Source organism: Neophocaena asiaeorientalis, unplaced genomic scaffold (genome assembly GCF_003031525.2).
Source record: "Neophocaena asiaeorientalis asiaeorientalis breed wild unplaced genomic scaffold, Neophocaena_asiaeorientalis_V1.1 scaffold123, whole genome shotgun sequence".
Classification (NCBI taxonomy): domain Eukaryota; kingdom Metazoa; phylum Chordata; class Mammalia; order Artiodactyla; family Phocoenidae; genus Neophocaena; species Neophocaena asiaeorientalis.
Genome location: NW_020173666.1, coordinates 4,550,253 through 4,564,539, shown reverse-complemented (window position 1 = coordinate 4,564,539; position 14,287 = coordinate 4,550,253). Strand labels below are relative to the sequence as shown.

The following is a 14,287-nucleotide window of genomic DNA, read 5'->3' as shown; positions in this document are numbered from 1 at the left end:
CAGCAGTAATAACAACAAGAAACCCTCATCTATTTAAATAAAGCGGAATTCAGTTCCCTCCAAGGTTTGATTTATGTACAACAAAAAAGCCTCTATAATGATATTTTTTAAACCTACCTGTTAAAATTTTGAACTTCCTCGCAAGGTAGATGTGACACTTCAACAAGTAATGTGCTTTAAAAAAAAAAATTCTTTCCAGTACTTCCTTCAATTCACTAATTGTTTTCCAAACAGGAAATCTTACCCTTTTATTGTAACTTTTGGGAAGAATTTTACAAGATGCTGCAAACACACTTTACTAACAATAAGAAAGATGGACACGGTTGAGATTCAAACTGTCATAACTGCACTTCAAAGGTTAACTACTCATTGCAATAAATCCAAGCTCACGCCGCTTTTGACATTATTGCTTCCTCTGACAAGTGGCTTAGCCAGGGATCTAGCTCTTAAGGATCCACGTAGAATGCGAGGTCCTTAAAGCCTCATTGGAACCGAGACTTGAGACTGTTTACAGGAAGAACAAATCATCCCTCAGAGATCTGAAAGGACATTAAGTGCCTTGTTTGTTAGATGTTTGAGATGGAGGTATATTAAATTTGGACTAAATTCACAGGGTTAGAACCACCATCCTTTTGGGAGCAGAGGCTTACGCTCAGAAGGTGATACAAAATAAAGTTTATATAAAATGGTGTAAGGTCAAAATGAAAGGTGTACCACATCTTGAGAAGATTTCATTGTCATATGCTAATAATACGCTCCCCTCTTTGTAATGCTGAAATAACTAAGCCCCTGGAATGCTGGACGCCAGGATCCTTCATCCCAGAAGGTACTGAGCGTTGCCCTGCTCACCTGCAGACTCGAATTCTCCCTCCGCCAGCCTCAGCCGGAACTCAAGCCATTTTCTACTTCCATATTTTCTACTGACAGACGGACCCCAAATGATTGACTTTGGAATAAGCAGGGTGGAGTTTGCTTTTTTACCTTCAGAGCTGGGCTTCTTCATTTCTTCCACCCTGATTAGTTTCTTTCTCACTCTGCGAGTGGAGTTTACCAGCTTGTGTAACCTCTTAAACTTCACCGACTCTTCCGTCTCATCATCCGACTGTTCTCTTGACTGTCAAAGAAACAAAGGAAAAGTTAATCAGATAATTGCCCGGTGCAGCTCCGCCTCACTGCCAGTCTGAACTCTGGGCAGCTCTGCAGCTGAACTTGGGGCACCGACAAAGCTGCCCAACAGGTTCTTGGAGCAACACGTATCATCATCTTAAGGTCTAATTTGGTGGAGAATTAGGTCCTAGGCACCACAACACACACTGATGCCCTGGCCCGGCATGTGGTGCATTTGTCTCAATGACTTCCGGGTCTCTTTCAGAGAACTCGGGCAGGATGCTCTCCTAGGCCGGCCCTGTAATTCCAGTTACACTGCTGTGGTTTGGGCCAGGCTCTCTGTCTGGCCCATCAGGACTCGCCGTTTAACGTGGTCATCGACTACTTCTCCAAACCCAAATTCTGTTGACTTGTTCCAGTCCTCCCCGAAAATCAAAAACAGCAGGGCAGGAAAACGGAAGAGATGCAGAAAGCCATCTTCGGTCCCATCTGTGAGGACCGTCGGCCATATCTCAGCCATCCCTCCTTCAGCCTCTCCCAGCTCCTTCCGAGAGCTCACAAGGCGAGCATGGGGACAGGCCCTGCATTCCTCCATGAGGGACAAGGGAAAAAGCTGACCTTTTCAGCCATACAGTCCCGTCCATATTCCCCAGCATCCCATTTCGTTCTGCAGTGATTCAAGTATGCTCAGTCCAGCTGTTTTCCCTCAAGTATCAAACATTACAGAGAGAGAGAGAAAAAAAAAGTCTCTCTGCAGCAGTGACCCAAGCGAAAAACAATCCTTTCGTTGTGAACAAAACGCGGGTCTCGTTTCCAAGTTAGCTTCAACATTCAACATGCAGCTTCCTCTGTTTTATCTGTTCAAAATGTGAAACAGAGTCTCCAACTCAGTGGATGAGCTGCCCGGGCCTGGCGCGCAGGTATCCCCGGGAGCGCAGAGCCCGGCGGAAGTGCGCAGCATCCACAGAGCCCAGGCCTCTCGGAGCGGCTCCAGTTCACCCCGCGCATCCTGCCAACAGCCTTCTCTCCATCTCCTCCAACCTAGTTCACTGACAGAGTCCGGAGAGAAATGCCTCCAACCAAAAACAAACCACATCTCCGAACACGAGCCTAATAAGGAGAACTCCCCCCTCCAAGAAATACTCTCGTTAATCCCAATTTTATAGAAACTAAATAGGTAAGCAAGAGTTAGCAGAGAACAGTTCAAGAGGAAATGAGGTAGGGATTATATTAATTACTTAGGCAGAAAAAAACAGTGCCTGCTGTGAGTCCACAAGTATTTCTGTAGCACTCTGGCCCTGCATAAGGGAGATACGACCCATATCATGGCCTCTGTCCTCGCCCTGGAGTCCCCAGCACTGGAGCCATTGCACTTTCTCACTGCAAAATTATAAGCAAACCATTAACTCGCTAAAGAATAATTATTACAACCCATGAATGGCCAGTCATCGGGACAGGGGTATTTCTCAGGCTTCCCTTCTGTGAAGTATGTCAATGTCCAATTTCTTTAAAGGTCCTAGGTAAAATGTTGCATACACATTTCAGAATGAAGGTTAACTGCTGGTTACCCGGTAATGAAGAGCAGAAATCAACGCCCAGATAACAGGGGAAGGAGGATACATTGCATGCTGGTAATCAGGCTTAAGGCATTTGGTCTAAATCTTAAAATGTAACAAATTAAAATAATAAGTACAGCTTCTACTACATAATGGCAATCGTCTGATTTGAATTTTACTTTTTCTTGGATGAACTGTTGGTTTGCGATGGAATGGTCAGAGTGGTCAACCAGAGGAATGAGAACTTGGTTAGCCCTCATTCTGGGTAATCAGCACCTGAACAAAACCACAGTGCCTGGAGTTACACACAAACACTGAAAAACATGCTGCCTTCTTGATGTATCTCAAGAGCCAAGTACTTCTAATAGAAGAGTCAACACTTGATTACAGAAAGCTTCTGTACCTACACATCTAGACCACCTATAACCCTCACGTTAAAAAATTCTGAAGTCAAGTGAAAATGAAATAAGCACAGGTTGTCCGTAAATCAGTTCCAGGAAGCTGCATCACAGGATGAAGATCACTCATACCTAGCCTGGGGGTTGCTGGTGGTGGTGTGCGTGGGGGCTGGGGGGAAGTAAAAAGAGAAATGGGACCTGGAAAGGAGTAATACAAAAATCTTGAGTCCACCGAAGACACAAATCACTTGTAGGAAACAGACCACCGGAAGGAGCTTTTCAGAGAAAAATCAAAACAGTTGAACCAGGACAACAGATTTCAAGGCAATGACCTCCCCTACCCCACCCCATGCCCCACCAGTCCTACTTTCCTCTGCCCCAGATTCACTGGGGCAAAAAAGAACATATTCCAGGTACCTATTTAATTGCTTTCACATGTTCCATCTATTTTTGAGGAACAAGAACTCTTTAGAACTTTGAGTTAGTGTTATTTTTCTTTTTCTTTAAAAAAATGAAAAGTCTGGAGGTGTTTGCCACTGACAAATCCCAAATCATAGCAACCAGTAACTTTCTTTGCATTAGCATGTTTTTGAACACTAGGTGAGACAGATGCAGCACAATTTATATGAAGAGACATGTAGGATAAAACCAAAGTCATTCAAGATACATATATATATCTTATCATTTTAAAAATAGAAAATCTCCTCTTAAGTGAGCCCGGAAGTCACTGGAGGTAGTTGAACAGTGTATCCCAAGGATGCTTTTTATTGAGAGAGGTGTTGACTTCTCGCTTCCTTCTGAGTCCAGAGGAAAAAGAGTTGTGAAATATTTGCCTTTAAAAAATTCTCTCCAGCTGTTTCAACATAAAGACTCCGTAAACGGCATGCAGTTTTCTTTTAAACTAGGGAGTAAAGCTTAAATTCCTCATTTCGCGTCTCTCCTTTTAAATAAGCATGTGCCACTTCCCAAATGCTGAAGAAAAGACTTGTCTTTTTATTCAGAAAATACACCCCCCCCCAGAGATATATGTGTGAGATGGGGGTGTGAGAATTTTTTAAAATTAAGAAACAGATATGGGTATATAAAGGAAACCCCCACACCTAGAGGAACTTTGTAGAAGATGAGGGAAATCTGCAATGTATATAAAATGAATGATTGATTCCAAGAAATAGACTCAGAGTTACTATAAAACAGGTTTTAAATAAACTACAGTGAAGAAAATAACAGTGTATGTTTATATACATTCAAACACAAGATGGTATCTCTTCCCTTCCCTGTCCTAGCCCAGGTCAGAGTGCTAAGATAAACTTTAGTTTGACCAGCTTCTAAATTAGAAGGTGAAAACTCAATCATCTGTATAAACCCCCCCCCACCTCCAAACCTGTAGTAGAAAAGGCAACTGATTTACCCCGCCAAAGGATGTGGATTTACAATACTGTAAATAGAAACATTTAATTTCCAGCCTCTCTCTTGCATATTTTTCCACCAGAAAGCCCATATGGCTCAACTTTTAATTACTTTGGCTAATGCTATATGTAGTAATTCTGTGGTGAATGCTTAAGTGTTTCATTTCTGGTTTCCATGGCAACATTACATCAGATTGCAGACAGCTGGCTCCACAGTTTTAAACCATAACAAATTGACCAAGCCAAGGCACAAAACTATAGCTGCTTTAAAGAGAGAGTACACAATTCGCCTGCCAGGCTGCTGAATGAGGAGGAGCCTATGGGGCCCTTTTGGCTTGTGACGGAGGGTGGAGCCTCCCTCCTTCTCGGCTTCTTTTGGAACATGTGCGTCCTTGACACATCTGCAATGTTCTAATGGGAAAGACATGGAGCCAGCGTGGAGAACTTTTTATAACACAGCTACATTAAGGATAATCAGAAAAAAAGGAACACAATTAATAGCATCTGTAGATACAAAAATGTGTGTGCTGGATGGAGCAAAGTAAAAGCATCCCCTTACTGTTCAGCAGAAGCCTGTCACTGCAGGTCGGTAACAGATGCTTCACTCGCCCCTGACCTTGTAACAAACAGTTCTTGCAAATCATGATGTGCCAGAACAAATGCTTTCCAAAAGCTGCGTGGCACAGCCGCGAAGGCACAGGGGTAACGTGCTGTAATAAAGATTAAACTGAACTTGCAAGGAGCAACTAGAACCCTTTTGGGGACCGCTGGAGACCTTGCTGAGCACAGGGTTACAGCTGTGCTTTTGCAGAAACACACTTACTCAGCCTGCTTCCCCAGCTCCAAACACGTAGCACGCTGTCCCGACTAAGTTAACTTATCTCGCCCCGGAACTACACACGGCAACACTATATTTATGCACTTCTGAAAAGTATTCTGAAATTGGCCAGATATTCGCCTGTGAAATTCACACGATGTCGATGGCGTTAACCTTCAAGTTAAGAGAAGGAAACCAATCGTAGGTTTATGAAAAGCCGTGTGCAAAGCCGCCCGAAACCAAGTCTTCCGCACGAGAAGCCTCCACAAGTGGAAACTAAGCTGCCAGCCCCACGTACACCGAACCCCTCGCATGCCCGCTTTATTCTCAAAATAATATTCACTCCTCTCCTCCAAAAGCTATGCCTTAGTATCGCGTGAGCAAGCTAGGAAAGAATGCTCTGGGTTATAAGGTAGGGAAGTAAACAAGGGAAGAAGGGTGAATCTAGAGGAATTTGGATAGGAAAGACGGAAGCATCATAGCCGGGAACAATTAAAAAGCTTTCCCTTGAAGCGACGGAAAGCACATTTCCCCCTTCACGTGAAGCGTGTCCAGCGAACTTACCGGCTTCGGCATTGAGCAGGCCTCAGGGGTGATTCTGAGCTCGTCCGGGACCCCCGCCCCCTCCCCACTCCGAGCGCGTCTTCACTCCTGCTTGCCACCTCTGTAATCTCAAAGTGATGGTGAGGCACTCCTCGAACATACTCCCTGGAAGTTACATGATCGGGCAGGCTGTGCCGGCACAGCTTACAATCCGAAGGAGAAGCAAGTGAAGACACTGCTTTCAATTAGCTGCTTGCTGCCTGATCCCCCAGTTCCTCGCTAACTGCATAACTTGTAAGAAAGGCAGAAGTCATCAGCTCTAAGCAAATCTCCCATTCACCACAAGGAAAAAAGGGAGTGTTGTACGTGGCAAACAATCCCTGTTTTCACTGACGAAGGCTCCCTGACCTCCCGCTGGCCTCCAGTTCCTTAATTACTGTCTATGGAATTCCAGAGAAAGAAAAAAAAGAACGCGAGAATCTCAGCAAATCCGGGACAAGGACTCACCCTCACGAGTGACTGAACTGAAAAAAGATCTTTTTTGCAGATAGTCTTCCCAACACCCCCTGAAGGGAGTCGTCGCAATTGAAAATAGACACCTTCCAAGGGCTATTTTTGAAATTCCTGAATTAAAACTTATGATTGTGGTTTTCTCCTAAAGCTGTCACTTTCTGTCTCTCTCCCGCTTCGTTTTTTATTTTTTCTTTTCTATTTTAACCACTAGAGTAAACGTAGGTCCCCTTCACTGATGCTTCTAAAACTGTCTTAACCAAATTGTTTCAATGATCAGTTCAGAGCAGCTGAGTTCTCTTGGATTCTAAAATGTAAGCACGGGGACTCTGTCACTAGATGGTCATTTAATTTTCTCAGGGCTGTCTAGGGAGCGACATCACATTCTGTTACTTAAACAGAACACCACCTAAAAAGGCGGGACTGAAAACCCATGGGACGTTTCCGTGACACAGGTTGTAAGTCATGTCTGTATCTTCAGGGCTAAATTCACTCAGTGGGGTAAGTCATGTATTCCCATTGTGAAGTCCGAGCTACCCACTCCTAGGTGCCTCTCACTGTGTGGGTCTTTATTTATGTACTATGCGAGGGCCCCTCTCTTGGTAGGATATCACACAGCAGAGATCCTGGGGTATCCCAGACGGCCAGAGCTCACCCTCTTTTCCTGGGCACCTGTCCTGCTCTCCTTCGTCCCTTTGGCATCTCTCACTCTGCATGAAATTCCCTTTCCCTCAATTTTTCTGCCCCCAAAATGTCTCCTCCCATCATTTATCGAATTTCCTATTATTTCTCCCCACAATGGTTCGCCACACCTTCCCTATACTGTCTGTTTCCCATTTCGCAAAGCCATTCCCTGATGCCCTCTCTGGTTTCACATCCGCTCCCTCCCACACTGCCATCTGAGGACCCACATGTGCCACAAGTGGTGGCAGTGCTTTCCCAAGGTGGGACTTCAATCACCCGTATTTCTCAAATGCTCACGATCCCCGGGCACTCTGCTGAGTATCTGCACACATGATCTCATTTCACAGACAGTACATGGCAGAGGAAGACTGTGACACTTCATGGTTCTGCTCCTGCAACACCCTAACTCTAGCCGGGCTTCCTTCACCCAAGACTGAGCACCACGCTGCATGCATCGTTGTGCTAATTCCTTAAGACTGTCAGTAGAAGTCTCACTTGAATTTCTTTGTTACTTCATGAAAACTAAGAAAACGTGCATGCCCCGAAGACAGTGGGGAGATACTCACAGACTTTGGAGCTAGAACAGCCGGGCATTAATTTCCAAGTCCTCCAGCAAATCACTCTACTCCTATGGGTCTTAGTGTTCCTCCACGTAAACGTCGTCTAATAACATTTGTGTTAAAGTGTTGATGTTTTATGAATTTTGTATATAATTGTGTATAATCGACCACTGGAGCTTGGTAAGTGATGATTACATCTGCATTCCCTCTATTACTGATGGGAATTCAAACAAGAGAGATTTTAATTCTTGCAAACTGCTGTTTTAGGTGCCATGTAAGTAGCAAAAACACATGAAAGCGAGTGATAATGGCCAACATTTGAGGGTGAGTCTGAACAGGTTGTTTAGATACACAGAAGATTCTGGGCAGGATTCAGAGCCAGAACTCTGGAATCCCGCAGACATAGGCTGAGGTCTCCTTTATGCCACTTGTGAACCCTCATTTATAAAACAGGCAGTGACAAGCCTCTTAGGGTCCTTTGAGAGAATGAAAGGAGACCTTAACTGTGAGGCCTGGAGCCTGGAAGGTCCTGAAACCTCTACAGTGTGAGATCGAGGGAGCTGGGCCTCAAGAGCCGGGTTGCTGTTGTTGTTGTTTTTACATCTTTATTGGAGTATAATTGCTTCACAATGGTGTGTTAGTTTCTGCTTTATAACAAAGTGAATCAGTTATACGTATACATATATCCCCATATCTCCTCCCTCTTGCGTCTCCCTCCCTCCCACCCTCCCTATCCCACCCCTCTAGGCGGTCACAAAGCACCGAGCTGATCTCCCTGTGCTATAAGGCTGCTTCCCACTAGCTATCTACCTTACGTTTGGTAGTGTATATATGTCCATGCCTCTGTCTTGCTTTGTCCCAGCTCACCCTTACCCCTCGCCGTGTCCTCAAGTCAAGAGACAGGTTTTGTGAGGCGGGTGGAGGGAAGGACCTGCTTGGCCTCCCGGTGGTCTCTCCTCCTGCCCATTCCCCTTATTTTTGGCTGCACCAAGCGGCATGCAGGATGTTAGTTCCCCAACCAGAGATCAAACCTGAGCCCCCTGCAGTGAAGCTCAAAGTCTCAACCACTGGACGGCCAGGGAAGTCCCTTTACCTCCCTTCTTAACTGTCACTGCTGCCACTCTCAGAGGAGCCAGGTGTTTATGGAGACACTCCATGGGCACCCAACAAGGGCTTCTCTTTCAGAAGACAGGAGACACCACAGGGACAGGGACCATGTCCACTCCCCTCCTTGTAAGTGGGGTGCCCAGTGCACCAGTGGGCCTGCAGCAAACAATGCACAGAGAATGAAGAAGTTGAGACTCTTCAGCCCCACAGCTCCCAGCCCTGGCTGTGTATCTAAGTAAACTGTGGGATATTCGAAAGACTAGCCTGGGCCAGGCCACCGTGCGACGCTTCTTGGTGGAGGGAAGGTGGCAACAGGGCAGATCAACTTCACGAAGGAAGAGCATCGCTGGTCTTGTTCGCTGGGTAGTGGACTTGAACTTACCCAGCACATAGTAAGTACGTAAATTTTCAGAGGACAGATTTGAGCATCTCATTCCCACTCTAAGCAACTATTCATTAGGTCCTCAGAGCAAAGTCCAAGGGCCATATTGTGAAAAGCAGGACTGCGTGCTCAGAGCCCTTCTTCCAGTTTCTGTGCACGTTACGCTCAGCTATGCAGACACTATGTGGAAACAGCCTCTCACAGCACCTGGTTCTCATACTGCGACTTCCTCACAGCATCTCAGGTACCCCATCTCTCACGTGTCTGGACACCTCTGCACTTGAGGATTCCTCTTTGGGGAAGATCTCTGTCCACCCCCATCTACTTCCCTAGCTCCTACTCATCCTTCAAGATTCAGTTCAGGACTTCCCTGGTGGCGCAGTGGTTAAGAATCTGCCTACCAATGCAGGGGACACGGGTTCGAGCCCTGGTCCGGGAAGATCCCACATGCCGCAGAGCAACTAAGCCCGTGTGCCGCAACTACTGAGCCTGCGCACCTAGAGCCTGCAACAAAGAGAAGCCACCGCAATGAGAAGCCCGCGCAATGCAACGAAGAGTAGCCCCCCCGCCCCGCAACTAGAGAAAGCCCGCGCGCAGCAACGAAGACCCAACACAGCCAAAAAAACAAAAAGATTCAGTTCGTGTGTCACCTCCTCTGGAAAGCCTTCCTGGCTTTCCTCCTCATCTTCCTTAGGCCAGGTGGCTGCAAAGCAACCTAACAAATGTTCTCTTAGGACTTAGCTCAATACATGATCGCAGTATTACTAGCCCTTCACTGAACTTCAAGAGGCCAAAGAGCACTGTCATTTCCATTCCTCTGTCTGCGTTTCAGTAACATTTATTGCTTATTCCTACTAATACAAGATATATTTTTAATTAGAAAATTTGGAAAATGCAGATACAGAAAAAAAGAGAAAGGAAATACTCATATCTTCCTAATCAGAAAAATTAGTAATATTTTGGTTTATATCTTCATACACACACGCATGCACACACACACAATACACTTTTTTTTTTTTTTTTTTTGTGGTACGCGGGCCTCTCACTGTTGTGGCCTCTCCCATTGCGGAGCACAGGCTCCGGACGCGCAGGCTCAGCGGCCATGGATCACGGGCCCAGCCGCTCCGCGGCATGTGGGATCTTCCCGGACCGGGGCACGAACCCATGTCCCCTGCATTAGCAGGCAGACTCTCAATCACTGCGCCACCAGGGAAGCCCTATGTTACTTTTTTTTAAACAAAAAAAGGATGACCTTGTGATCTTTAGCTGTTCCACCCCCCCCCCGCCCCCCACTCCACAGTTACTATCAAGGTCCCCAAAGCCTCCCTCAAATGAACACAGGTGTAAATAGAAACAAAGTGCCCACTTATAATTGTGACCCTCTGAGCCACACTGCTGCCTCTTAATGTTTCCTTTAGAGAAACCCTGGGGCCCTCAATGTACACTGTTCAAACTGTTTTATAACTTGCTTTTAAAAATTAATATGTTTTGAACATTTCCCCACATCAACACATATTCAAAAAATAAAATATGACAATACATTAATGATTCAATAGTATTCAGACACAGAAATACACCATACTTTACTTAAATACTATCCTCAATCATTGGACATGTGCATGTTTCCAATTTTTCAATATTGTAAAATATACTCCGATGAACACTGTGGTAAAATTTCTAATGCACCTAATACATTCTTTCTTTAGAATAAATGATTAGATTGTTGAACTGCTGGGTAAAGAATGGGCGTATCGTTAAGTCTTTTGATACATATTAATGTGCTCAGAAGAAACACTGTATTATTTTAAAATCTCACAAGTAGTACAAAAAGAGTACCTATTTCTTCACACAACTGCCAACACTGAACATTACAATATTCTTCCCCACTGAGACAACTAAAGATCATATCTATATTTGCGATAGATAGATACTTCCTGATTGAAATCAATGGAGGTATGTACTGATTCGAGGCATTAGGAAGAAGCAGGAATAGCAGTATGAGTAAGGTGGCTTCACCTGGACTTACAAAGCTTATAATCTAGAAGTCTGGGGGTAGAGATGCCCCAAGAGAAGTTCAGAAATATAATTAATGTAAGTCAGCTGTGATAAATGGGTAAGAGGAACAAAGAGATACAAGGATTCAGAAGTGGGTGAAATCACCTCTGGCTGGGGAAACTGAGACATGCTTCAGTGAGGGGACGGGCACTCGCCATGGCTCTGGGGGCATTTCCATGTCCCTATATGAGCCCAGAAGTCCCGTGTTTACATGGCTCTTGCTGACCTTAGATGCTGCCTATCTGGACGGTCAAAGAAGAGTTCAGCTGCTGCTGCTGCCCTTATAAACAGCACGTGACACCCAGCAACAACAGCCTCACGGCCTTCCTCTTCTCCAAGCTTGATTTCATAATCTCTCCAACATGCCTGATCTCCCGCCACTGGTCCAAGAAGTGAGGCATTCAAGGTCACTCCCTACCTTGGGGGCAGCATAGTGGCTCCAGCTGGGTACGTTCAAGACCAGCTACCAGTCATCACTGTCCGGCCGTGGCCGGGGCCTTCCGATCACAGCCATCAGGTTCATGTGTGATTCTTTGTGTTTAGAGAAAAATGTGTTTCACTCTTCGAAGAAGTTAGAATTACTTTAAAAAGTGTTTATGAATTGCAGTAACTATATCAACTATGAAACACACTGTGGGTTTCTTTCCCCCTTATTTCACAAAGGAGTCAGGGGAGGACTCATCTGTTTAGTAAGAAATATTTTGCTCATTAGCTGGTGACATCATTGCCCTCTGAAATTAGGAGATTTTTGTCAGCATGTGGAAAAAAAAGATGAACTTCCATTGTTCTCCCAGAGGCACAGTGTAACACTGAAATAATCTCTCTGGCAGTTTCAAAATTAACCAGTTGTCACCAGATTTGAAGAAGAAGGAGGAGGAGAAGATAATTACATGATACTCATACTTGTAAAAAGTATGTGAGAATTTGAGGTAATGTCACCATCCCCTAGAGGCAAAGACTTGTCAGCACTTAATTCACTTAAAGAAACTGTTTAAAAAACTAACTACAAAACCAAAGGAACAGCAAAGGGATGCTACATTCCACAAGAAACTCTCTTCTTTTTCTTAAAACTCATGAACTCTGAACTGCTTTTAATCACCCCCAAATAATGTTGCTACTTTCCCTATAAGGAACGAGAAAATATAAGACCTCAGGAGTCCTACAGCCACGTCTAGGGAGACTTGAATAACAAGTAAGCACACTCGTCCCAATTCTGCAAGTTTCCATGAAGCAGAGAAAATGCCTTTCCTTCTCCTGAAAGGAGTTGGGGGAGGAGAGAGGTTAAGTGGAGGAAAAAGAACCGACTTCCCCTTCACTCTGTAAATCTTTGGAAGATTTTACTGCTTGAGATTATGTCACCCTGCCCATAGGTCAGAGAACCCCGCTGGTCATATAAAATAGGTGAGTTGAGATAAAAAAGAAGTTAGGGGAAGGTAGTCAACAACTAACTCTACAGGTGCCTCTGTAAAGAGTGCGGGAGTGTTACCCAAAACAAATCTATGGTGTCAGACACCCTAACAACTAAAGCAAAACACCAACCCCCCTCATTCCCAAGTGTATTCGATTCTCACATAGCCCGTGCCATGGAAAAAGGATGATTCAGAACAGGACTGCCAAGTAGGGCAATTACATATGCTTCTGAGGCTCTAGTTTCTGGAGCTGATGGAAGTTTTCATCCCAGAAGCGCTAAGTCTCCCAAGAGACTGGGTGGTGTTTGCAAAGTCACATTACTTTTATGGCATGTTAGACTGACTGATTCATGGATCAGGCACGATGACTTCTTGGACAAGGCCGCCGAACAACCTTGCCTAGGCACGTGACGATGTAGGAATACAGAGAACTGATGGAGCCTGCAAGGCAACGGAGGGAAGGTGCGGACACCAAGTTCTTCCCTCCAACCCACACTGAGGCTACTGATCAGCACGGGCATCTGTTGAAGACGGAGGCAGATGGGCCGAAGGTACCTCCCAGAGTCACGATGTACGTGTGGCCTTAACACACTTCTCCTTATGTTTGTAGAATGAATAAGAAGCAAATTTACTTCCAAAGAGAAGACAGCTTAGCTTGTTTTTGTGTCTCTATAAACACAAAGAAGAACACATTAGCCGGATGGCTGTGATCAGAAGGCCCCGATTGATTCACTGGCTTAGAAAATGAATCAATTAGAGCTAGAAAAATTGTTTGTGGTCATCTAACTGGCAAAACAATCGGGTCACGATGACTGCTGAAAACTAAACCACAGAATATCCTTCCCACGACTAACAAAGTGAGCAACAGTGTCCTACAAAACACAATCACTAAAAACTGGCAAAAATACTCCGCCAAGGGCATCCAAACAAAAGTATATAACCTAATACATTAAACTTTAGAACTCCTTGATCAAGCTAAGAAAAAAATTCCTGAAGACCCACAGAAAAGGAAGCAAACTGTGTGGCCTTCTTCATCTTTTTCGGATCTAAGAGCAGCAGAAATTGCTTCAGGAGAGTAATGAGTGGAAAGATGGAAAGTCAATGGTCAGGCTGATCCTGGTTGAAATGAAGCCTCTAGAAATTCACCAGGAACTGGAGGAATAAATTAAAGACAGACTGGTTCTGGTGTACCCATTCCCCCACCCTTAAGCAAGCAACGTGAACAGTGATGTAGCACATTTAACAAACTCTTAGGAGAGAGAAAGCCGAGCCCCGGTATCCCAATGAAGACCACATTCCACCTCAGTTGGGTTTTCCCACTTCCCCAGCTATTACATTAGGCTACAGCAACAACAAACATGAATGGGTCACAAAATAAAGGAAGGAAAACACTCCACTGTCTGACAGCACGGCAAACAGTTCAAAAAGAAATCTTCATTATATCAACACCAACAGAAAATGTGACCTGAGTTACCCAAGCATGATCAAAGTGAAAAGAAATGCATGAGAACTACTCACACAAACTATAACAAGGGGAAAAAGAGAGAGAGAGAGAGAGAGAGAGAGAGAAAAGGCATGGACAAACACAATGATTCTGTCTTTTGATCCCATCTCTCTATCAGAAGAAAATATAACTCAAGGAACAGGAAGAAATGCCTAACAGTTTCTTCTCTCTATAAAATAATTAAAGAAGAACATCAATTCAATTAAACGAGACCTCAAAGACAAGATGAAAAACACGAATGATATAAAT

General features: G+C 44.7%; 1 protein-coding gene across 4 annotated transcripts in view; it reads right to left on the bottom strand.

Moving 5' to 3' along the window:
- SASH1 (SAM and SH3 domain containing 1) overlaps positions 1-14,287 on the bottom strand; it is an 856,260-nt gene that overhangs the window by 34,921 nt on the left and 807,052 nt on the right. For 3 of the 4 annotated variants that reach the window (XM_024747973.1, XM_024747972.1, XM_024747974.1), the window contains one exon: positions 982-1,114. In XM_024747973.1, the coding sequence (XP_024603741.1) occupies positions 982-1,114 (133 nt within the window). Of the gene's footprint in view, positions 1-981; positions 1,115-5,848; positions 5,927-14,287 lie in introns of those variants that run through there. The other variant, XM_024747975.1, reaches the window with a different exon arrangement.